The sequence below is a fragment of the Bos indicus genome, chromosome 27 (assembly GCF_029378745.1).
Source record: "Bos indicus isolate NIAB-ARS_2022 breed Sahiwal x Tharparkar chromosome 27, NIAB-ARS_B.indTharparkar_mat_pri_1.0, whole genome shotgun sequence".
In the NCBI taxonomy this organism is placed as follows: domain Eukaryota; kingdom Metazoa; phylum Chordata; class Mammalia; order Artiodactyla; family Bovidae; genus Bos; species Bos indicus.
Genome location: NC_091786.1, coordinates 1,002,269 through 1,026,698, shown reverse-complemented (window position 1 = coordinate 1,026,698; position 24,430 = coordinate 1,002,269). Strand labels below are relative to the sequence as shown.

The window sequence follows — 24,430 nt, the reverse complement described above, 5'->3', positions numbered from 1 at the left end:
CAAGTCTGAAGCCGTAAACCAAGCTCACTGTACACGTGTGTGGCACTCTACTTCTTCTGGCACCTGAAAATGGGTCGAAAGAGTAATCTCAACCTCATTCTATCTCTTACTCCAAATCTGGGAACGTAAAAATGCCCTATCCAAATTCTGTTTTAGCCTAATACCCCTACTGAAAGGAAATGACAACCAGCTAGTGCTAACTGAAAGTCTGAGCTTTGAACAGCTCTGGTGTCTTTGTAAACGCAAAAGGAAGTTGGTGGCGGAGTACTTTTCTCAGTCAAAAAAGTATTTTGAGTGTTTGGATATCTTGCACTTAAAGAAAGGCAGTCCCCTCAAAGTCATTTTACATGCCTGAATAATTCTTACCTGTCCAGGGAGTCAACATCAAAACTGGAAGGATCACCCGCGACGATTCTGCAGTTAGTGGGCCACTGAGGACCTCTTTTCAGAAGTGGCCAGATGTCATCTGAGGAATAATTAACCGGCCTGGGTGGTGGCCATTCTGGGAGAACCTCTGCACTTGACCTACATCTCAGGATAAGACTTGGGGATATTATTCGCATGTTTTTTACACAGTCCTTCCCACTGCAGCAGCTCTGGGCTCCTCTCTGCAGAGATTTTGCTTGGGGAAGGCAGTTTAAGTTGACCCCTCTTGACTTTGGTGATTTAAGGAAAAGAAACAAACATGGTTATTTCTTTCACAGCTATGCTGCACGTGATCCACCTGTGTGTCATGTCAAAATCTGATCAAAGCAGTGGGCACCCTGAGTTGGTACAGTCTTCCCTGGTGGCTCAGATGGTAAAGAATCTGCCTGCAGTGCAGGAGACCTGGGTTTGATCCCTGGGTCAGGAAGATGCCCTGGAGAAGGTAATGGCTACCCACTCCAGTATTCTTGCCTGGAGAATCCCACAGACAGAGGAGCCTGGTGGGCTGCAGTCAGGGGGTTGCAAAGAATTGGACATGATTGAGTGACTCACATACACACACAGAGAAAGACATCCAGTGAGCAAGGTGTCTAAGAGGACGGCTTAGCCCAGGGGAGCTTAAACACTGAACTTTAAATATTAAGTGAGTGCAAACTGTTCATGTAAATGGATTTAAATATTGTATAAGCTGTAAATTCTCAAGTTAACTGTTCTTACATTCAACAAATATTTACTGAGTCCTGTACAGCCCAGGTGTACACACAGATCAGGAGACTGGGCGAATGCAAACTCAGCGCAGCAAATACAAATGTGCCTGAGCGTAGCCGTGACCTTAACGGGTGTGAGGAAACACACTGACTAAAGATCAGAGATGCCTGGGAACCACGGGTGTTCACCACTGCTTCAGGCAGAACGGGCCAGCCTGCGAGCAGCAGCCTTGCTTAGCAGCGACGGTGGCCTCTGTGATTCCTGGCCGTTGTCCCTGGAGCCTGGTGTGGTAAGACTGGTCACGTAGTGGCAGGAGCCCGTGTGGCCAGCACACCATGAAAGACCCCACCGTGAGCAGACCTCAGCCTGCTGGCCCCTGGTGTTTGCACACACGACTTCAGAAGGCATGTTCTGTGTGGCCAGCAGCAAAGGGACCGAGAAAGCGCCCCTGAGACCCTGGGCCCCCTGGAAGCATATCATCCCCCGTTGCATGGTTGTGTGCTGTGTTCTTCGATGCAAACCGAGCACTCATGGGTGGGAAACTCCAGCCCCTGTTCTAGAAGTGTCTGATGCAGTGTTCAACACCAAGAGGTGCCTGTTCTCATGGTCATGGAGAAAAGAGAGTCAACAGTAAAAACTAAAATAATTTGTTACTAATTATCTATGAGAAAGCCTAACACAGAAAACTGCAAATATCTTGCCCTGGGTCTCCAGGGAAGCCTTGCTCACGAGAGCTGAGAAATCCTACTGCGAGGCCTGCTGCTGGGCTATGACCCATCAGCAGCTCAGTCAAGCAGATGCCCTCCTTCCCAAGACAGAGAACATTTTAAATTTGAAAGCTAAAATGCAGGAGATTGAAAAATTACATCAAAATGCAGTTATCAAAACGTTAGGAAATTTCTGTGACCGGGGTGTCTATTAATGCGGTTAATAATGAGATCTGGCAAGAGGACTGATAACAACTGTTGATTTCAAAGCCTCATGAACATAAAGGGTGTTTTGAAATCCTGGCATGAATTGTAGGGCGGCTATATACTGGGTCCAACACACCAGGGGTTGGAGGCCCTGCTAAAGTGAGCCTGTTCTGTGGCTGCATTTGTAACGGGGGGACATTTTACATTAAAGTTAGACCAGATCACCTTACATGCCTCCTGAGAGACCTTATGCAGGTCAAGAAGCAACAGTTAGAACTAGACATGGAACAACAGATAGGTTCAAAATTGGGAAAGAAGTACGTCAAGGCTGTATATTGTCATCCTGCTTATTTAACTTATATGCAGAGTACATCATGTGAAATGCCAGACTGGATGAAGCACAAGCTGGAATCAAGACTGCAGGGAGAAATATCAAAAGTCTCAGATATGCAGATGATACCACTCTTGTAGCAGAAAGCAAAGAGGAACTAAAGAGCCTCTTGATGAAGGTAAAAGAGGAAAGTGAAAAAAGTGGCTTAAAACTCAACATGCAAAAAACTAAGATCATGGCATCTAGTCCCATCACTTGATGGCAAATAGATAGGGAAACAATGGAAACTGTGACATTTTATTTTCTTGGGCTCCAAAATCACTGCAGATGATGACTGCAGCCACGAAATTAAAAGATGCTTGCTCCTTAGAAGAAAAGCTATGACACACCTAGACAGCATATTAAAAAGCAGAGACATTACTTTGCCGACAAAGGTCTGTCTAGACAAAGCTGTAGCTTTTCCAGTAGTCACGTATAGATGCGAGAGTTGGACCATAAAGCAGGATGAGCGCCAAAGAACTGATGCTTTTGAACTATGGTGTTGAAGAAAACACCTGAGAATCCCTTGGACTGCAAGGAGATCAAACCAGTCCATCCTAAAGGAAATCAACCCTGAATATTCATTGGAAGGACTGATTGAAGCTGAAGCTCTAATACTTTGGCCACCTGATGTGAAGAACTGACTCATTAGAAAAGACTCTGATGCTGGGAAAGACTGAAGGCAGGAGGAGAAGGGGACGACAGAGGATGAGATGGTTGGATGGCATCACCGACTCAATGGACATGAGCTTGAGCAAGCTCCGGGAGCTGGTGAAGGACAGGGAGGCCTGGCATGCTGCAGTCCATCAGGTCACAAAGAACTGGATATGACTCAGCAATGGAACAACAAAGATGTTAGAAAAATTAAGGATCCACTTTTTATCCCCCCTCACCTTCTGAACGTATTAGGGGTCCCCCAGGAGCCCATGGATCCCAGCTGGGGGCCTCAGCTGCAGAGCCCATGGCCCCTGTGGGAGTCTCTCTCCAGTTTCCTCAGCATGCTTCCTGCAGGGCTCAGCTGCAGACCTGCCAGGTGAGCAGCGGGCACCTTCTCCCTGAACGACCTGCCCCTAACCTGGCAGTCGGGACAGGCTCCGGGCCCAGCAGCTCCATGCCTGCTGTGTCCCGAGGGCCCCTCGGCCTCTGGCCCCTGCTTCCATGGGGCTTCCCCGGCTCCTGCCCTCAGTGCTCCTCCTGCACCTGAACTCACCTGTCCTGCAGCTCCTGCACACCGACTGCCCTGGCCGACCCAGACCCGGCCGCAGGGGCGCCCTCGGGACCCGCCTGAGCCGCCAGGTGGCTTCTGTCCTGCTCTGATGTCCCCGGTCCCCAGGGGAGGTCAGATCTGCCACGTGGTGGTCAGGAACCACCGGCCTGCAGAAGCAAATGGTGTTTCTATACTTTTAGATCTACCTGACTGATCATTTTACAAGCATAGCTTCTCAACATCTGTGAAAATGCCTCCCATCTTAATGACCACTCCGGCCCCTAACCCCAGCCACAGGACAGAAGATTCCAGTCTGTCTCCTTAAGGTCAAGCTGCTGGCCAGAGTGCAGGGCTGCTGATCAAAGTTCCTGTGTAAATGATACGACCATTTAAAATGTAGAACCTGAAGAAATAATCTTTGTAGATACTGAATTAGTCACGTCTGTGCAGAGGAACAGACCAGAAGAGGTGTTCACACATGGAGAGAGAGGTTTACGAGAGGAACTGGCTCGAGTGACCGTGGAGCCTGTCAAGACCCGAGCTGTGTGGGGCCCTCCAGGTGGGGCCCACCTGGAGGCTGAGCAGAGCCGACGGTCAGTTCCCATCCAAGGGCCAGCAGGCCCAAGACCTGGGAGAAGCTGGTCTCTCAGGTCAAGTTCAAAGGGAGAACAGTCAGGCTGGAAGAATTCTCTCCTACTCATGGAGGGTTAGCTTTTTGTTCTGTTCAGGCCTTCAACTGATTGGGCACAGCTCACCCACATTAGAGAGGGCAATCGGCTTCACTCAGATGCGAGAATGTTCAGTTTAGTTCAGTCGCTCAGTCATGTCTGACTCTTTGCGACCCCATGAATCACAGCACGCCAGGCCTCCCTGTCCATCACCAACATCCGGAGTTCACCCAAACTCATGTCCATCGAGTCAGTGATGCCATCCAGCCATCTCATCCTCAGTTGTCCACTTCTCCTCCTGCCCCCAATCCCTCCCAGCAACAGTGTCTTTTCCAATGAGTCAACTCTGCCTGAGGTAGCTAAAGTACTGGTGTTTCAGCTTTAGCATCAGTCCTTCCAATGAACACCCAAGACTGATCTCCTTTAGGATGGACTGGTTGGATCTCCTTGCAGTCCAAGGGACTCTCAAGAGTCTTCTCCAACACCACAGTTCAAAAGCATCAATTCTTCGGCGCTCAGCTTTCTTCACAGTCCAACTCTCACATCATTCTTCGGCGCTCAGCTTTCTTTACAGTCCAACTCTCACATCCATACATGACCACAGGAAAAACCATAGCCTTGACTAGACGGACCTTTGTTGGCAAAGTAATGTCTCTACTTTTCAATATGCTATCTAGGTTGGTTGTAACTTTTCTTCCAAGGAGTAAGCGTCTTTTAATTTCATGATTGCAGTCACCATCTGCAGTGATTCTGGAGCCCAAAAAAATAAAGTCTGACACTGTTTCCCCATCTATTTCCCATGAAGTGATGGGAATGTTAACGTGTCAAAAAACACCCTCACAGCAACACCCAGAATAATGCTTGACTAAACACCTAGGCCCAGGCAGGCTGACACAAACTTAACCATCACCGGTATCACATGTCCAGTTTTCCAGCATTTCTTGGACTAGCAGTGCCTTAGTCCTCACCCACTGCTGCGGCTGCTAAGTCGCTTCAGTCGTGTCCGACTCTGTGCGACCCCACAGACGGCAGCCCACCAGGCTCCCCCGTCCCTGGGATTCTCCAGGCAAGAACACTGGAGTGGGTTGCCATTTCCTTCACCAATGCATGAAACTGAAAAGTGAAAGTGAAGTTGCTCAGTCGTGTCTGACCCTCAGCGACCCCATGGACTGCAGCCTTCCAGGCTCCTCCATCCATGGGATTTTCCAGGCAAGAGCACTGGAGTGGGGTGCCATCGCCTTCTCCAGTCCTCAACCACTAGTCCAAAGCAAAAGTAACCAGCCACCAGGAAACTGGGCAGGAGAGACAGATGGGTAAGATGAGCAGGTTGCAGGAAGCCTCCTTCTCTTCCCCTCTGAATGATGTTTCAAAGGATAACTTTTATTAAAGGCTAATTCTCCAGAAAATAGAAATACCTAAGAGGAAACCACTAGGTATGAGTCCAAACACATCATTTTAAGTTGTCAAAGTGTTTCTTGGAAAGAAGAAGCAGTGAATAAAAACCCGAAATTCTGAAAGTAACAAGTACATTATAATTTTTAGTGCATTTTGAAGACAGCATGTGTAAAATGATTATGTACAGATAATCAACACACTCAATATATATACAGTACTGTGTGGCCACGTTCCTCTGACTTCCAACGTTGGCTCATCCTCTACCTCCTTGCAAGGAAAGAAGACTCCTGACAGCCAGTGATCTGACTGAAGAGCACAGCACAGTACCTCTTTCTTCCCGAGAGTAAACTTATTTTCTTTTAAAAGTTCTCAGAATACTTTATAATTTTGTAAATTTAAATAACTGGTTTTAATTTAATGTTTTTTAACTAACACATTATAAGAAACAAAAGCCATAGTATCAATGCTTTCTAAACATAATTATGAAATGATGTAAGTATATACTGAGAGTAAATACGACCCACTATCATAGGCTGCAGGGCTTTGCAGGTGACACTAGAGGTAAATAAGAGCCAGCCCGCCAATGCAGGAGACTTAAGGGTGGCGGGTTCAATCCCCGGGTCAGAAAGATCCCCTGGAGGAGGGCATGGAAACTCACTCTAGTATTCATGCCCAGAGAATTGCATGGACAGAGAAGCCTGGTGGGCTACAGTACATGGGGTCTCAAAGAGTCCATTAGATACTACTGAAGCAACTTAGCACATATACATGCACAGTAGGCTACATGTTGTGGAATCTGATATGTCTATATATTTAAAAGGGAAGTACATTTTAGAAATAAATGAAAATTAGGATTTCTCTGTTTTAATAAGTGTGTACTTTAGCTGGAACTCATCTGATTGGGGGTGGGAGGGAAGGCATTTGTGTTCGCTCCTACACTAGTTAGATGAAGAGCAAATCAGTGAAGGCTTCCTGGAAAAAATGATCCCTGAGTTGATAACAAAAGCATAGCTCAGAATTAGGCAAAAAAATATCTGAAAAGCAAATTCTGGGATCAGCAACAGCACGTGAAGTGAGAGACTGCGAGGAGGGGTGATGCAGCAGTGGGGCAGGAGGCAGGGGGGGCCAGCAAGAAGGGCACGGAGGGCCGTCAGTGTGCTCAGCACGTGAGCAGGCCGGGGGCGCAGCCACGAGGTGACACGGCGGGGGTGGGCTGCCGGGGGCCGATCGGTCAGCCCCACAGCACTTGCACCCTGGGATCTAGCCGAGTGACGCATTCTTCCACCTATTTACACATGCATGAATTCATTTATTTAATCATTGATTATTTAGGGTTTACGATGCTAAGTGCTAAGTCTGACTGGCTCACATATCCACAGTTCTTAAACAATTCTTTCCTGCAGTGACTGACCATGCCCACCATCATGATGGCCTGACGGGATTACCAGGGTCCTGGCTGGCGGAAGGCCAGAGGGCAGGAGTCAGGGGAGGTGCTGTGGGGAGTGGGCCGAAGTCATGCGGCCAGAGCCCAGGAAGATGCCAAGCTCCACACGCAGGAGGCATCTTGGAAACGAGATCACAGGAACGCTTGAGAGGCAAGTTACTGCAGAAATACAAGCCACCAGATAAAAAAGGTTTACGGCTGTTTCCTCCATCATGCCTGGTATGGATTTTCCCTCCGTGGTAATGCCTCCTGGAATCAGTGCTGACGTACGCTGAGAAAACTTCTGACCCAGAGAAAAATCATTATCATCCAATTTTACACTGTTTTCCTCCACGATATCAATAACCTTCCCTCCCTAGAAGAATCGGGTGAAATGCATATTTAGACAAGTAAATCTATCTGATAAATCACTTCACAGATGAGAAAGAAGCCATGTGTGAAATGAAAGTAGATGTTTTCAAAACCACTTCATTTAGTGAGAGGACTCTAATCAATACGTGGGGTGTTTGGTGATGAGGGAAGCAGTGGGTTGGAGAGTCGTGCCGGCCATGGGTCCCAGCGCCCAGTGGTGGAGTCTGGTCCTGTTTCAGGTCCCTGGAGATCAGATGACAAGTCTCTGTTTCAGCTGCATCGTCACCCATCTTGAAGGGTGGAGGGAAATCACAGGTGAACTCAAGCCCCAGATGAGAGAAACGCTCAGTGGCAGCATCAGCCTGTGAGCGCTGAGAATGGAGCGCCTGATACACGTTCCGAAACTGCTAATGGCCCTTTCGTGCACACGCTTGGTGTTTAATTACTGTTAGATGAACATCAACATTACACATTTGCGTTTATACAGGTGACGCAACCAATGGACACCGACTTTTATGTTTCAGGCTTAAAGAGACATTTAAGTACATCTTATTGTTCAAAATAATCACTGGGAATGTTTTTGAATAACTTTTTGGGGAATTATTTTCAAAAGCTAATTTTAGGAGTATAAAAGAAAATGCACTTGTCAAAATAATCTCTCTCTCTCTACACACACACACACATCAACGAAGCATAGTTATTAAATGCATGATCTTCCAAATAGTATTTCAACATAAAATCATGGAAACCCTGTTTTTGCCTCACCTCCAGACAGGGGTGTCTCATTTCTTTGGTATGTTTCACAATCCTATTAAGTATTCTGTTGCTGTAGACCATCACTATTCTATTTAGGAGAGAAAAATTTACAAATATTCAATTTCTAATGCTTAGAGTAAAAGAGGGGAAGGGAGGAATTAAGGATCCGTCTGCACCTTTAAAAAAGGTAGCTTATAATTCTATAAATCAATTATTTCAAGGCAACTTGCTATTTTTCCTGATGTTATCCATCTCATCTCTTATTCCCCAGACCACTCCCTAACTTTGGAAGGCATGCCTGCCTCTGCTTCCCCCACTGTTTTCTGGAAGAATTCTGACTCTATAACTAGGCCAATGTTCAGGAGAAATTTTGAAGAGAAGCGTTTTTTTTCTTTTGTTAATACATTTGGTAGATACATGTTGGGAATACCAAGATGTATTGGTAATACTTGGTAAAATGATATGTACATAAATCAGAATTTTAGTTTGAGTTCTGCACTGGTTCTTATGTCTGTGAAATCTGTTTTATATTTATTCCTCTGGAGTGACAGCTCTATAAACAAGAAAGTCATTTTCCACCAGGTGATTATCGTTTCAGAGCATTTCTGAAGACCAAGAGTGTGCTTAATTGTTTGCTTGTAGGAGACACTCAACGAATATTGGTGAACCTATCAGTAATTATCTCTTACAGCATATTTTAAAAATCTGCAACGATAGTAAGGTAAATAAGATAAGTAAGTAAGTAAGATAGAAACTTCCTTAAGTTTCTAATTAGTTCACTTTCCACACTTTTCCCCACAAGGGCAGAGCGTGAGGGCTGGTCCCTGACGTCACAGACACGGGGTGCTTCCGGGGGAAGCTGGGGCTGGGCCCCACGGGCCCCCAACATCCTCAGCATCTGCAGCCCTGTGTGGAGTGGGCCCTGGTTCCTGCAGGGCACGGCTCCCAGAACGGCGCCCACCCTGACCCCTGGGCTCGGGAGCATGGGGGCATCACGGCCTCTGCTCAGAGCCACAGGCAACTGGAAAAGACCACTGAGGCCCCACGGCACTCCAAGGTCCCTAACCCTCGGGCGGACCTGGTCACGTGCTCAGAGCTTCTGCCTGAGTTGGACACCGAGGAGCAGGAGACTGCGAGGCTGACCCGCCCGCGATCCCAGAGGCGGCGGCACAGGTCTGACTCTGGTGAGCCCTCTCCCGCCTGCAGGCTCCATGAGTGACAGGGCAGGTTCCAGGCAGCCGCAGGATCCCAGCGACACCTAGCCCCGCTCATCGCCCCACGTCCTGCCAGCTGTCCTGGCTTCAAACACGCGCAGCTCTGTCGTGGGCGGGTGGCAGGTGACACGGCCCGCCCCCGCCCTGGCTCCCAGGAGCCGTCAATAACTGGGGCCACTTCTCTCCAGTCCTCCTCAGGATCATCCCCGCCCCAGCCCCGAGGCGTCCAAATCCCACGCTCTTCCCATCACGGAGCTCGGCGACTCTGATCGCTGGCTGCTTCGTGGGCTTCTCCGGGCTGTGTTTACTCACGGTGCTGCATAAACCAGCACAGTGCACAGAAACATTAGACAGTGATGCTTAGCTTAGGTGATAAATTATCAAATTTATCTTGGCTTTCCCCAAGAACTGAAGGAGACTGTGACCTTCAGTTCCACGAACGGTCTGCTCTGCGGCAGGCATCGTGTTGACGGATCTGCCAGTGCAGACTCGGGCTGGGCCTGCGGTGAGGACCCCACGTCACTGCACGTCAGCTGAGCTTTTACTGCTGTCTATTCAACTTCGGTATCTAAAACAATCACCTCCCAAACATCAATGTTTTTCATATACAAAACTTTACAAAAACTCTACTTGACTGTTATAAGGAACCTTGACAATCGATAGATTTCATCCTAAGAAAAAGAAAAGTAATCCAGGAAAGAAAACATTTCAAAACATCACTGCAAACAGCACTGTGTCACCAATGTAAGCTGGAAAATTTCCAGATGTTTGGAAAGAACTCACCCCAGTCCGTGAGGATGGAGGTGCCCCACACCTGTCCGTTTGGGGGATGGGTCAGAGGGCGTCCCTTACCTGTGGGCCGGATGGTGGAGGCGGCATCAGCGGGGATGGTCAGGGGCACGCACTCATCGTCCTGGGAGTAGCCCGCTTGAATGGCACGCAGGTAGCTGTGGCTGCGTGTCCGGAAGCATCCCGGGAGGTCCAGCGCGTCCATGGCCTGAGACTCCACTTCGCTGAAGACCGACTCACACACCGACTCGAACTGCCCGTTGACCTCGGCCTCGCTCATCTGGAAGAACGACAGCGCAGCTGACGGCTCGGCTCGGCCAGGCGCCACAGCCATGCGCCAGCGGAGAAGCGCTCAGAGCTCACCCGCAGGCACTCACCGCCTGCCATGCACAGCTTAATTAATTTGAAGTCGGCACACTGGGAGCCATTAAGCTCGGGGAACGCTGAGAAAACCCACCAATTCCCACTGTGCCCTGGAAAGTCTAGAGACCCCGAGGCAGAGCTTTAAAGTGCGACTGGCAGTTACCATTGAGGTCAAGAGGAACAGCGAGGTTAAAGGTTAGCACACTGTGCAAAGTATTCGTCATCCTTCTTTTTCCGTTTTCATGGCCCAGGCTGTTTCCAGCTCAGACAAGCCAGGTATGGACGCTGTGCTCACAAAGACCCATGGGCGCGGCTGTCTCTGCTTCCGCTCAGCCCAGTGCCCTGGGCTGAGGACACGGACGCCTGCTCGGCCACGAGCTTGCCCCTGCGTCCCTGGAGGCAGCCCCAGCCCGTGTCCTGCAGGTGCCTCGGTCTCTCACAATGCAGGTGCGCCGCCCACACTCCGTTGGGTCCCTCCCCTCCTTCAGCGTGGGCTGGTAGTGTCCGCCCTGAGTTTGGCGGTTCAGCAGGTAAAGTTGTTATTCTCAAGCCTGACATTTCATTTCTGAGTAGAGAGTCGCCCTGGGACCCTATGTCATGAAATGTGACTGGGCCTTGGAGAGCGCGGGTCCTGAGGGCCGCGCTCCAGGGGCCAGACTGCGGGTGAGCGGAGGGCCTCCGTGTGCTGTCCTTGTGGAATGCGGTTTCCTGAGGTTTCTGGGGCCTCCCAGGAGCCATGTCTAGGAGTTTATACAGAAACTCGGTAGTGGGACACAGAGCAGGCTGAAGAGCCTGGGGCGGGGGTGGGGGGAGTGGGGATTGTAGGAACGAGGATTCCGGGCTGGGCCCATGAGCTGCAGCTGCTCCCAGGCCTGGTTCGTGGGGACCTGGACAGGTGGCTCCTCCCCAAACCCCGCCTCCCAGGGCACCTCGTGTTAACACGGAAGCCGGTCAGGAGATGCCCGTGGAGATGCTTACGTGGAGGGCCAGAGTTCTGCATGGAACTGGGGCTCAGGCAGAGGCCAAGACAATTCTCCTGGGTGACCTGCTGGGTCCCTGCTTAGGGCTCATGGAGGGGCCCGGAAACCTAGGCTGGTCTCCCCACCACCCCCATGCAGGGGGCCTCTGCCCTAGGAACCCTGCCTGCCCCCTGCGCCCCAGCCACGCCTGCGGGCAGTGTACTCACAGAGGCCATGGCTGGGTACAGTCTCAGCCCAGCGCCCAGCTGAGTCACTCACTCCACCCCTGGAACATGACCCACAACTTGCTGAACACTCCTGCTACATTGACAGGTAAATTTTAAAAAGTATTGTTCTAAATACCAGATCAATCCTTTTCCTCTAACTGTTCACAGAGTAAAAGCAGGTAAAGAATTGGATTTGCCCTTCATCAGAGAAGACAGCTTCTGCCCACCTCTAATCACAGACCTGGGCCTGGGTCTCTGCACTTACCTGAGATGCTTCCCTGGCTCCCTGCTTCTATTAACACTTGAGATTATTCACAAGCGCTCCCTTCACTGGACAAATCCCAGTGAGCATGGCCCGGGAGGAAGGTGCTGAGGGGGTCTTAAAGGTAGGACTGCTGACCCAGAGCCCAGAGTGAGGGGACACCGAGTTTGTTCAGGCAGAAATGACCAGAGAAAGACCCCCGGGCGATTGCACCACGCGAGAGGTTTCAGGGTGTCTGATGCTGGAAAGTGGCAGACGAGTTCGGGCAAAGACAGATGCCGACACCCCAGCAGAGTCACCTTGGTGCCCATGGAGGGAAATGCATCCCAAACACTCTCACTCTGGCTCGAAGTATGCCGTTTCCTGGAGTACAGACTCCTTCCGACCCAGGTTTTCCCTCATGTGGAACTGTATCAGAAAGTCTCAGACTGTTTCATGTCATTTACGTCACAGACCCAGGTCAGACAACCTAAAGAGGCCAGAAACCGTGTGGGGTCGCCCGCGCCCGCCAGTTCCGACACGGGGTCTTGGTAGGTTCCCCCTTGCTGCAAACCCACAGGCCCAGGGCCTTTCTCCTTCTGGAAGAGGTGCCATCACCCTCACGGGTACCTTCTGACACTCAGGGATGGGCGTTCAGTGAGGACCGCTCAGCCAGTGCTTTCAGCCACAAAGCTGACCAGCGAGGCCCTTCAAATGAGGGGGACTTTTCCCCGAAACAAATAAGCAGTTGAGAAGGACCTCAGCTGGTCTAGGCTGGAACTAAAATGGCCTTTTCTCTGACTAGCTCGAGGGAGATTTGGAAAAGTGGGCATTTTACTCTGCGACTCAAACCGCAGTTCAGCCTGACACGGGGTGTCTCGGGAGGTTGCAAAGTCAGAGCGGCACATAATCAGTGTGGGCTGAAGTGCTGGCTTCTCTAGTCAACTGCAAGAGCAGGAAAGCACTTAAACTGCTTCTGGAGGACGTGGGCTTCGAGATACCAGAGAAGAGAAAATCAGAAGATGGTGAGGAACGTGGCTCCTAGTGGCAGAGAGCCCGATACACGCTGAGGGCGGGTTTCCCAGGTCAGGATGGTGGCGCTTGCAGAGTGAGGTGGTGGCTGTGGGCGGGGGGTGGGACCCTGGACGCAGCTGCTGGCGCTGGAAAGCGGGGCAGCCGCTGCGGGAACTGGCACGGAGCTTCCTCGGGAGACCACAGCTGCACCCGCAGGAACAGGGCGTGCAGCGTGAGAACCGGAAGCGGAGACACCGACAGACGCTTGCACACCGTGTCCACACAGTGTCGCTCACAGCAGCCAAGGCGGAAGCAACACAGTGTCTGCTGACAGACGGTGGGCACAGTGCGGGCCATCCACACGGCGTGCTGCTCAGCCTTACAGAGGAGAAGCACGTTCTGACACAGGCACCCAACGGAGGAAAGCGAAGCAGGGCAGACACGGAGGGCAAGCGCTGTGAGAGTCACTCCTGTGAGGTCCCGGGGAGGAGACAGAGAGGGGATGGGGGGCGGGGGGCCAGTGCTGCGTGGGCACAGCTTCAGTTTAGGAAGATGAGAGCGTTCTGGAGATGACGGTGGGGGTGGCTGCCCAACAATGCGACGTGCCAAACGCCACGGGATGTACACTGCAAGACGGTTAAGATGGTACATGTTGTGGATTTTAGGTATATTTTACCACAGTGAAAAGAGAAAGGATGCATGACAGAAAGAAGCTACACTCAGACTGACACTGCTTTGTGAAGACAACGAGAAGGCAGGAGGAGCGGGTGGCAGGCTCGGCCGTGGGGGAAGGCGGACGCTGCTCCTGCGGGGGCAGTGGGGTGCCCCCTGCCCTGCGGTCTCCTGACGACCCCCCCCACCCCTGCGCGCCCAGCAAAGCGCCTGGGTTCCCGGGCAAACTGAGCAGCTGTCAGGGTGATCTGGACGGTGCATGGATGAAGCACACAGAGACTCGCAGGAACCAGGATGTGGCCACAGGGGCCTCAGCAAGGCAGCCACCGCAGGAAGGCGAGCAGAGACCAGATGGGAGCCCCTCCTGCCCTCAGCCTCTGGGCTGGCTCACCCTCCCGCCTAGGGAAAGCTGAGCCACTGCGCCCAGAGCCCACCTGTCCAGACAGCTGTCCCACTGTGGCTCCCTCACGCCCAGCGGCGCTGGGTCCAGAAACATCGGCAGCCAGGCTGGGTGTGAGCACAGTGGTGGCGAGGGTGTGAGGGGCGGGGAGAGGTTCCCAAGCGCCCCTCTGTGGGTCCCCTCCTGCGGGGCCCCCTCCCTCAGGCGGCAGAGCCAGGGGTGGTCTGGATCACCTGTGTCCTCAGAGAACAACACAGGGCATGACCTGATGGCTCGCCTGCAGCTGCGGGGACAGTCTGTCCATGGAAACACCAGCGACCTCAGGGGGTTGGTGCTATGGGGCCCTGTGTGTCCCGCTGGGTGGGGCTCAGACCCTCCACATGGGGGGCCTGGCCCAGGGAAGGAGGCTGCTCCGTGTGGGGGGCGCGGCAGGGGAACGTGGTGGACGCTCCCGTCAGCCCTGCTCAGAGGGGCTGGGAGTGAGAACGACTGGTCACAAAGGCCCCGTCACGCCCACGGAGCTCCCTAGTGCAATGATGGCACAGGAGCACTCCTGGCTGAGACTCTGCAGCAGGGGGCTGACCAGGAGGGGAGGGACCCTACCTGGTTCAGGCCTGAGTCTACAGCAGGGGCTGACCAGGAGGAGAGGGGCCCCACCTGGCTCAGGCCTGAGTCTGCAGCAGGGGGCTGACCGGGAGGGGCCCCACCTGGCTCACGCAGCTGGCCTGGCTGAGGGTGCTGACGGCACGCATGTAGCTCTGGTTCCGGGAGCGGAACTTCGGGGAGTTGTAGTTGGCAGAGGGGTCCAGCCCGTGGCTGGCAGGCCCGTCGCTGGCAGCTTGCAGGTAGCTCTGGCTACAGGAGAGAAAGAGAGAAGACAGAGGCCTCGTGAGCATCGCTGCAGGGACCATGTGTGGCAGTGCCCGGGGCTGCTATCAAACCCTATCGCGAGGTGGGCATCTAGGGCTCGTGGTAACATTCCTGACAGACGAGCTCATGGACGTGGGTTCATCAGCACCAATGGGGCAGACTACTTACAGACTTGCTTCAAAACCTGACTTTTTATCATCAGGTAGTGAAATCTGGATCATTCCACGAAGAGGGAAACCTAACCCTGAAAGCTTGGATAACTCACACAGCCTCAGAGCAAACTGGGCTCAGAAGTCCACGAGAGTCTCATAAAGGTCAGGGTAGCTTTTGGCAACTTTACACACTCAGAAAAATAGAAGAAGAAAAAAATCAAAGGTTTGCCAGCCATTTTAACTTATGTGAAGTTGTCCAGATTATGCAATAGAAGCAGAGAGCAGACTGAAAACTCAAATCCATATTATCATCATAATGGTCATTTCCTTCCAAACAGCCTTAAAAATCAATTTCCTCTAGTCCGTCCCCCTCCTTGTTTTTTGCAAAATCTTGAAAGCATAGGGCAAACCCTGAGGATGTCTGGCAGAGAGAGGGTTCAGCTGGGTTGACGTTTCTGGCTAAATCGAGCTCCTTTCAGGTTTGGTGAGTCTTTCCACAATCAAGACACACTGTATTTTATTTGACCCCCAAGCTGGAAAAATGTGAACAACAATAATGGATTTATTCTTCTTTCCTACTGTGGATCACAATGAGACAGTTAACTAGGATAATTGCACAGGCCTGTGTATAAAAATTAGGTTGCTAATTCTGACTCCATGTCTTGACCACAGTATGTTCCCTGATTTTTAAAGTAAGCCCTTGATGTAAATTGATTTCACGGTGATTTACTTCTTTGGAAATAGGGCAGCAGAGGGAAAACTGGCTTGATGTTAAGTTCAGATTAAGGAAGCTCATTTATTTTAAGGTCATTATTTCAGGTAAAGTTAATAGCATGTATTTTTAGATACTAATAGAATACAATTTACAAATTATTATAATGATAACTTTGTTTTAAGACTAGGTATATAACATTCCAGCTCTTACATCCCTTCTTTCCACTTAAAACAGACCAAAAGAGAAGAGAAGAGAAAAGGAAAGGAAACGGGAGAGAAATGGGCCTGGGGCTGCCCTGACCTTGGCTCGTAAAGAGTCCAGGTTTCTGCCGGACTCCTTGTCACCCACGCTGCTCGGGCCCGGGTCTGGACGGGGGTCTGCACACTCCAGTTTCTACCAGTTAGCACTTTTATCTTACTTCCAATTGAAGAGCTTTCCCTTCTGATTAACACCGCTCTTTGCTGATTCAACATTCTCACATTTAAGTTCTCAGCATCTGTAAAAGCAGGGCTCTGTCTTCTTTATCTCTGTATCCAGATTTCCAGCCCAGAGCCTGGCACTGTGAGTGGGGTGACTCAGAACTATGGCTGAGTGGCATCCACACAGGACTCTGTATTTGTGATTCTACGTTCAGATGTGTCTTCTAACTCACGACCACCTCTTTATTCCAGCCCTGGGCAGCCACTGAGAGACGAGCTGCCACTACAGAAAGCTAACCTCAGGTTTTCTTTCACACACAGACTCCAGACATCGAACATCCATGATGTACTGTTATGCTGGCCCCTGGAAGCACCCTGTACCAGCCCGTCAGTCCTCGCAGGGACCCCACATGCTTGGGCCTCACTGCAAATGGGGAGCCACCTCACCCAGGTGCCCGCAAAGCGAACGCAGAGCTAGACTCCGGGCCCAGGCAGCCTGGCTCCAAAACTGATGCTTTTTGCCCCAAGATCTGGGCAGCTGAGTCAGAGGAGCAGAGGTTGCAAAGGTCTGGTCCCCAACTTCATCCGCACTTGATTATGGTGGCTTAGCATCCTCCAACACACTCGGTAGGCCACGGAGCCCCGCAGGTCACAGACCTGGGGGCTGTTGGGAAAGTGCTTTTTCAGGTTATTTCCATAATTAGACTGAGTGTGTAAATATGGAAATATTCAGACTAAGCTTTAACTGCAGTCACAGGAGAACGTGTGCTCATGTTCACCCCATCCAGGGCTGGGTGCTCAGACCCTAGAAGTGACACCAGAGGGCCCTCCCCGGGGACCTTCTCTCTGGGGACGGCTGAAACCCCCCCAGCCCTGAGGAGCCTCCCGAGGATGACAGAGAGCCGGCGTCAGGCTCAGAATCGGTTCCCCGTGTGACTGGAAGGCGGGAGGGCCCTGGGCTGGAGACCGAGATGAGGGGCGGCGTTGCGGGCTTTGGGGCTGAGCTGCCCGCCCACCCTGCTTTCCCCCTCGTGCGTCCCAGGCTGCCGGACCTGCTGCTCTGGGTCTGCTCCTCACGGCGTTCCTCCTCTAACCAGCAGCGCTGCGGGGAAAGGCCTGTGTGCCTTCTGGTAAATTCTGCAGACTTTCTCCAGCAGGTGCCCGGAATGCTGCTAGGCGCTGATGCCAGCAACGATGGAGGGATGATGCCAGACAGAAACACGGGGCACCCAGTTACACGTGGAGTTCAGAGGAGCAGCAAGTAACTCTCACTAGCAGCATGTTCCCAATCGTCCCAAACGTGTCCCTGAGGCTAACGGAACGCACCGTCCAGCTGGAAGGCAGACGTCACTGTTTGTCTCTCTTAAATCTGGCACTACTACGACAGACGCACACTTGGGCCTACAGGGTCGGAACGTGGACGGGATCACCGACGGTCCCAGTGCACAGCGGTGGACAGCGGGGCTGTGGGGAGACGTGGGCTGCGGAGAGGCTTCCGGAAAAGACCAGTGGGGACTGTGCAGCCCCCTCTGGAGTCTGGACTTGATGCCACAAGCACAGGAAAGCACTGCCAGCCCTTCACTGCGGAGACGGGCGCTCAGAGGGTGTGCAGGAGTGGGGGGCGCACGCAGAGCCCCTGTCACTGCCCGCTGCACTGTGCTCGGTCCACCCTCAGGAGGCCTGGGCGGGGGGCGGGACGTGCGGCCCAGGTTCATCTGTGGAGTTTGGTAGAGGAGTCTCAGGGCACACCCGGGGGGCAGATGGGGTCAGGGGTGCTCAGATGCGGCCCCCACCTTTCCACGTGAGATTCTGTCTGAACAAAACATTTCAAAAGTTGAATTTTTTTGGAAAAGAGCAAACCCAGGTGAAGTCATCATAAAGCATAGTGTGTTTTTTTTTTTTTTTTTTTCTGAAATAGAAATCACAGAACAGAAAAACAAACACCACTGGTCGTTACAGACGAGACAGACGTGCCTGTGAGCTGTGCAGGTGACGGCTCTGGGCGGCCTCCTCCTCTGTGACCACCCCCTGCCCCCCCCCCCCAACACCCCCTCGCAGTGTGCTGCTCAAGCTGAGCCCGTGACTGAAAGTGAAGTGGTGTCTCCTCCTGGATGAGTAACAACGGGATGACTGGTCATTTGTACATCTTCTTTCATGAAAAGACTTTCCACCTACCCCCGCATTTTTAACCAGGTTATTTCTGGTTTTGTTTTGTAGGAGTTCTTTATATGTTCTGTACTCAAATCCTTTGTCAGATATTCATTCAAGTATTTTCCTTCAGTTTGTGGCTTGCCTTGTCCCCTTCCTGTTGGGAGTGTTTTGACGAGCAGACTTTTTAAGTGTTGACGGCGACAGTCACTCTTCAGTCACATCAGTTTATTCTATTTGAGTTTTCCTTAACCTGAGAGGTTTCATCCCCAAGGGACAACTAGAGATACTTGGAAATATTTAGTTGTCACAGCTTGGGGATGGGAGCCTGGTGAGTAGAGACCAGAGATGCTACTAAAATTCTATAGTCACAGCCACCTGTCAACCAAAAAGAATTTTCTGGCCCCAAATATCAGCAGTGCTGAGGCTAAAACAACCCTGGTCTATTCTGACACCAATATCCCTGTTTTAAGAGCAGACAGCCTCCAAAAACACAGCATCATCCACGTTTTCCTCAGGTGAGTGTCAAGTGGGCATTCACCAAGACAGACTGTATTCTGGACCACAGAACAAACCTTAACACATTTGAAAGAACAGAAATCATACAAAGTATGTTCTTGGACCAAAATCAATAAAACTAGAAATCAGTAACAGAAGAATTTCTGGAAAATTCCCAAATATGTGGAAGTTAAACGATAGTCTTCCAGATTGGCTCAGAGAGAAAGTCTCAAAGGAAATTTAAACGTATCTTATACAGATACTCAAGGGGTGGGGGAAAGCTAGAATGAGCCGCGCCGTACTAGGTTATAGTTAGAGACGTGGGTATGAATCCATGTTTAGTGTCGTACATGTGCCAGTGGATAAACAAAATAAATGACTGTAGGTATGCACGTGTGCTAGCTCTCTCTGCCGCTAAGGGAACCGGCAGTGAGCACACCCGGGGCTGGGCCTTGGTTTCTAAACACCGCTCTCCTGAGCGGCAGCAGGGACCCCTGCAGGGACGCTGGGCCCAGGCTGGGAGAGAAGCGGCCGGAGCGGCCGGCCCAACTTGGCTCTTCTCTGTCGAGACTGTCTGCGCTCTTCTAAGATCCTCCGCGTTTTCTTCCTGGCAGTTTCTCTAAAAACGGAGGCTGCCCTGAATCGACACCTCGATCTGGGGAGAATTAACACCGTGGCAACACTGCAGTCTCCATCAAAGCTTCTCTCTCCGTTCGTGTTGGTCCGATTACGGGGAGCAGCGCCTGCAGTCCTCAGGCAGCCAGGTTGCGTGCATCCACGCACACGCCCTGCAGACACAGCGAATTCACAGACGCGCGTCCTAACAGACGAACAGCAGGGATGCGCTGCGGAGGCTGTGGCCGTGCTCTGCGGCAGGGCTGGCTCTGCAGGGCTCCCGCCCGGTGCGCCCTGTGGTCACGCTGGGTTCAGACGTGGCCTCTGTCCTCTGCTTGGCTCACCCGCCCCAGTACTTCAGTGGTTGTTTGTTTAGAGACCTCACTGCTGAGAGGCAGAGGCTGACTCCCCCCGCAGCACCACGCACCTCACCTGTGTGCCTTCTCAGACCCCCCGGAGCAGGGAAAGGGCTCACCACCCACACTCCGCCGATGAGACGCAGCCTCTGTTCTCGGGGTGAAGGCCCCTGTCACGGAGCAGATCCACGCTACCGGAAGCCTGGCCGCCCCTCCTCATTCCCAGGGTTGTCAGCCCGGGGGTGTCAGCCAGGGGTGTGTGCATGGGGGGCTGGCAGGGACCAGCTTCACGAAAGCGGCTCTGAGGGAGGTCTTTCCTGCCGCGAGACCCTCCTGTGTTGTCTCACACGTGTCCTTTCTGCTATTAAAAGAGTCCGTTGTTGGCTTCAGGGCCCTCTAAGCCCGCTGAGCGATGATGAAGCTGTGCCTCCTGGATGCCACGTTCTCCCGGCGACAGCTGACGCCACACCCGGACCGTCACAGATGACAGCGTCTGCGAGGGTACCAGGGTGCCCCCGGCTCCGCCAAGAGGCAGCACATATGCTTCAATAGGATTCAGTTTCCTGATCCGGTATCTTTCCAAACATCCTCTTTTTTTCCCAAACTAACTTATAGTTGAACTTCTGAATTGTATTTTGAGGAAAAAGTGGCAACACTGCAGACAGGATTATGAACTAGACTCCACGGTAAGGAGAGCAGAGAGATGAAAACATCAGGGAGAATGATGAGTATTAAGGAAAAGCTCCAATTATTTATCTTCCGTGTTATGACACTCTGTCAACATCAATGGAAATAAATGTATCATGAAAAAACCTGCTCTCGTTACAAAGTGATGTGCCTGTAAGCCCTCAGAGATTAAAGCAAGGCCTGTAAACATGAGCGTGAAAAACTTAAAATGAGGGACACATTTCATACAAACATGCATATTTATATACACTGCACAATACAGGATACATTGAAAATGAGTAGTATTAAGTAGTAGAGGATGTTCAGCCAGTTTAAAAACAGTCTGGGAGCTCCCCAGAAGGTCACACGTGATATTCCCAAGAGACCCGGCAGCTCGACCCCCAGGTACGGGACAAATGAAGGTAACTGTCCACGGAGAGACGTGTGCAGGATTTGTCATAAGAGCCCCGAAGTGGAAACAAACGTCGATGAGGTGTGGGAGAAGTTATCAGTGCTGCAGCCACACGATGGAGTACTACCCAGCTGTAACAGCAGAGGAGGCTGGCGCTGGCCACAGAGCAGAGGAACCTTAAAGACACGCTGGGTGGGAGAAGCCAACATGAAGGCACGTGCTGCAGGATTGCATGTCCACGGCACGTCCGGAACTGGCAAACCAGGGAGACAGAGAGCACATGGGGTGGCTGTCGGGTTGGGGTGGAGGAGCTGGGCGGCTCCTCAGTGGGAAGCCACATCCTGACATGGATCACAAGGACCTGTGAATACACCACAAGCCACTGAGCTGTACACGTCAAGGGGATGAACTGCATGGTCTGTAAGTTATATCCTAGTCAAGGGGTTAGGAATCAGGTGTGGAAAGAAACATGTTTAGTTTTCTGTCACTTGTCAACTGAAGTGTGATGATTCGGGAGGGGTTTTCAGAAGCCAGTCGAGGCCCCGTCACTGGCTCACGGGGCGTCCAGGGGCCCTGGCCTCCCTGGGTGGGGGAGGCCCCGAGGCCGTGGAGTGAGCAGTCATGCAACTCCCACCAAACGCAGCCATTGTCCTCACATCCTGCAAAGCCCCTGTGCGTCTCTGGGGCCTCATTTCATGAGGGCCCACTCATTTCATGACAGGGCGCTCACCTTCCTGAGAGGTGACCCCAGGCCCAAAGGTCCCTGCGCAGGTGATCCAGACTCTGCACAAAGATGGCTCCCTCCGGAGGGTGCGTGTGTCACTTCAGTGCTACACACGCATTTTCAAAGCCTGCGGTGCATTATCGCAGCTGTGTGATAAACCAGCAGCTCAGATGAGCGCGACGCCAAGCAGCAGTGTGTCCCAGAGCGGACCTGCCTTCACAGCTTCAGCCTCCGAGTCACGACAGGGCCGCGCTCCGTTCCCTCCCAGAGGTGAGAGACGCAGGTGCCCAGGAGGGGTGGTGGCGCGCACCAAAGGGAGTCTAACGCTGGGCCTCAGGTGCGAGAGGAATCATCTTACCCAGAGGCGGTGTTTCAGGCAACCAGGCGGGAGAGTTCCTGAGCCAACACAGAGCCGGGGCTGCTCCCTCCAGGTGGTCAGAGCCAAGCATCGGGAGATGTTCCTGGGGTCGCCTGCCATCCGGGTCGTGGACGGGAGGCTCCTGGGGTCGCCTGTCATGCGGGTCGTGGACGAGACGCTTCTGGGGTTGCCTGCCCTGCAGGTCGTGAACGAGAGGCTCCTGGGGTCAATGGCCCTGCGGGTCATGGACAGGAGGCTCCTGGGGTTGCCTGCCCTGTGGGTCATGGACGGGAGGCTCCTGGAGTTGCCTGCCCTGCGGGTCGTGGATGGGAGACGCCTGGGGTTGCCCACTGTCTGGGTCGTGGACGGGAGACTCCTGGGGTAGCCTGCCCTGCAGGTCATGGATGAGAGGCTCCTGGTGTTGCCTGCCTTCTGGGTCATGGACGGGAGACTCCTGGAGTTGCCTGCTGTCCGGGTCATGGACGGGAGACTCCCGGGGTCACTTGTCCTGTGGGTTGTGGATGAGAGGCTCCTGGGGTCGCCTGCCCTGTGGGTTGTGGACGGGAGATTTCAGGCTGCAGACATGGCTGTCCTCCTCCAGGTGGTCACAGAACTTCTCTGATCCCTGCAGAGGGACGGCTGAGGGTGGGGAGAGCAGGGATTCGAGGCCGGGAGACCCCAGTCTGGTGTTGGGGGTTGCCGTCCCCCTCCTCCCTGGTGTGCGGCTGAGTGAGTCTGTGAGGTGGCCACCCCACCTGTCCCTCTGGTGATGGCCAGCCTAGACTGCTTGCTCACTCCAGGTTGAGTGGGAGTCCAGGGAGGCAGGGGACAGTGTGGACTCAGGGCCGCCCCTGCCGGCCCGTGCATGCTGGGCCACCAAGACAGCGGCCACAGCAGTGTGCACGTCCTGGCACGGAGAGAGTACCCCACGGAGGCATCGGCCACCCTGGGCCGCGCTGGGTGAGGGCTGCGCTCAGGGACAGCCAAGACCGTCTCGGGCACTCATCCTGCCCCCTGAGGGCCTTCCGTTGCAGTTGGGCTCCACTCCTTTCTCTATGTCTGAGATGGGTTTTTAAGCAAGCACGGAGCCTTTCTTTTTACTAAAATTTCTGACACTTGCTGGTTTATATTAAAAGCTAGTGTCAGGACGACAGGAAAATACCCACTGAAGGTTTCCCAGAGCTCCCAGCATCACAGTGCCCTGCTGGTTCCTGGACCACACACCCCAGGTGGAGTCACATGGGTGGCGTCAGCTCCAGATCTGAACTTCAATAAACATCCAAGGCGCTTCTGTGGCAGATGGTCTCTGGACCCCCGACACTTAGAGGAACACAGGTCTACTGGGGTAGCGTGCGCGGGTGCCCCACTGAGGGACCCTTCAGAGAACCTGCATTTTTATCCATTTCATCCACAAACAACAACAAATACACTTGTGAGACATCTTCCTGTGGGTGATGGAGACTGGGTTTGTGTCTGCATTGGGGCTGGCCCCGGGGTGACCACACTGGGAAGCAAACGCCGAGCTCTGAGCACACCAGGGTCTGCTGGACTCAGGCGCTCTGTCCAGGGAACATGCCGGATGGCCTGTGCCCAAGGCGGCCCTACCCTACATGGCTTGGGCACTGAGATGGGGGGCATGAGCCCAGGATCCCTGATGTTGGGTGCACAGGTGCAGATGCAGAAACGGGACGCGCAGACCAGGGGCGGGGGCAGCAGGGGCGGAAGGCTTATTGCAAAGGAGACTAGAGTTTGACCACATGTGCTGGAGCTCATCAAATACTCACCAGCCAAAGTGAATGGCAGTGCCCTGCCTGGAGAACTCTGAGGGAACACGCAGCCTGACTTTGTGGTTGTTCAGCCCCTCAGTCGTGTCTGACTCTTTGCAACCCCATGGACTGTAGCCCGCCAGGCTTCTCTGTCCATGGGATTCTCCAGGCAAGAATACTGGAGCGGGTAGCCATGCCCTCCTCCAGGGGATCTTCCCGACCCAGGGATTGACCCCGAGTCTCCTGCACTAACAGGCAGGTTCTTGACTGCCGAGCCGCCTGGGAAGCACTTAGATCTGTCCTGATCCTTCCTGGGCCTGGGCCCGGAGACACAGTCACAGGACGTGCTGCCTTTTCAGCCCTGTCCCGGGCGCCCGTCTGAGGGCAGCGGAATCAGACTAGATCCGTGACGTGACGCTCACTCAGGCCAGTGCCTGGCTGGACCCTCAGGCCAGGGCATCAGGGGCTGGGGTCCCTCAGGCCTGCCCCTTCCAGGAGGGGCTCTCGGGGACCATCTGAGGGGGTATGTGTTCCAGTGAAGAGCCTTCTGAGCCCCCAGTCGCATGCATTAAGAAGAGGCCTAAGAAACAGGGCACAGCCAGCACTGCTGGTG

The 24,430-nt window shown here is 52.8% G+C and overlaps 1 protein-coding gene across 4 annotated transcripts in view; it reads right to left on the bottom strand.

Annotated features, from left to right (window-relative positions):
* DLGAP2 (DLG associated protein 2) overlaps positions 1–24,430 on the bottom strand; it is a 645,672-nt gene that overhangs the window by 51,404 nt on the left and 569,838 nt on the right. For all 4 annotated transcript variants that reach the window (XM_070781742.1, XM_070781741.1, XM_070781744.1 and 1 more), the window contains 2 exons: positions 14,826–14,973; positions 10,306–10,522 (listed from right to left, as the gene is read on the bottom strand). In XM_070781742.1, coding sequence (XP_070637843.1) covers positions 10,306–10,522; positions 14,826–14,973 — 365 coding nt within the window. The remainder of the gene's footprint in view (positions 1–10,305; positions 10,523–14,825; positions 14,974–24,430) is intronic.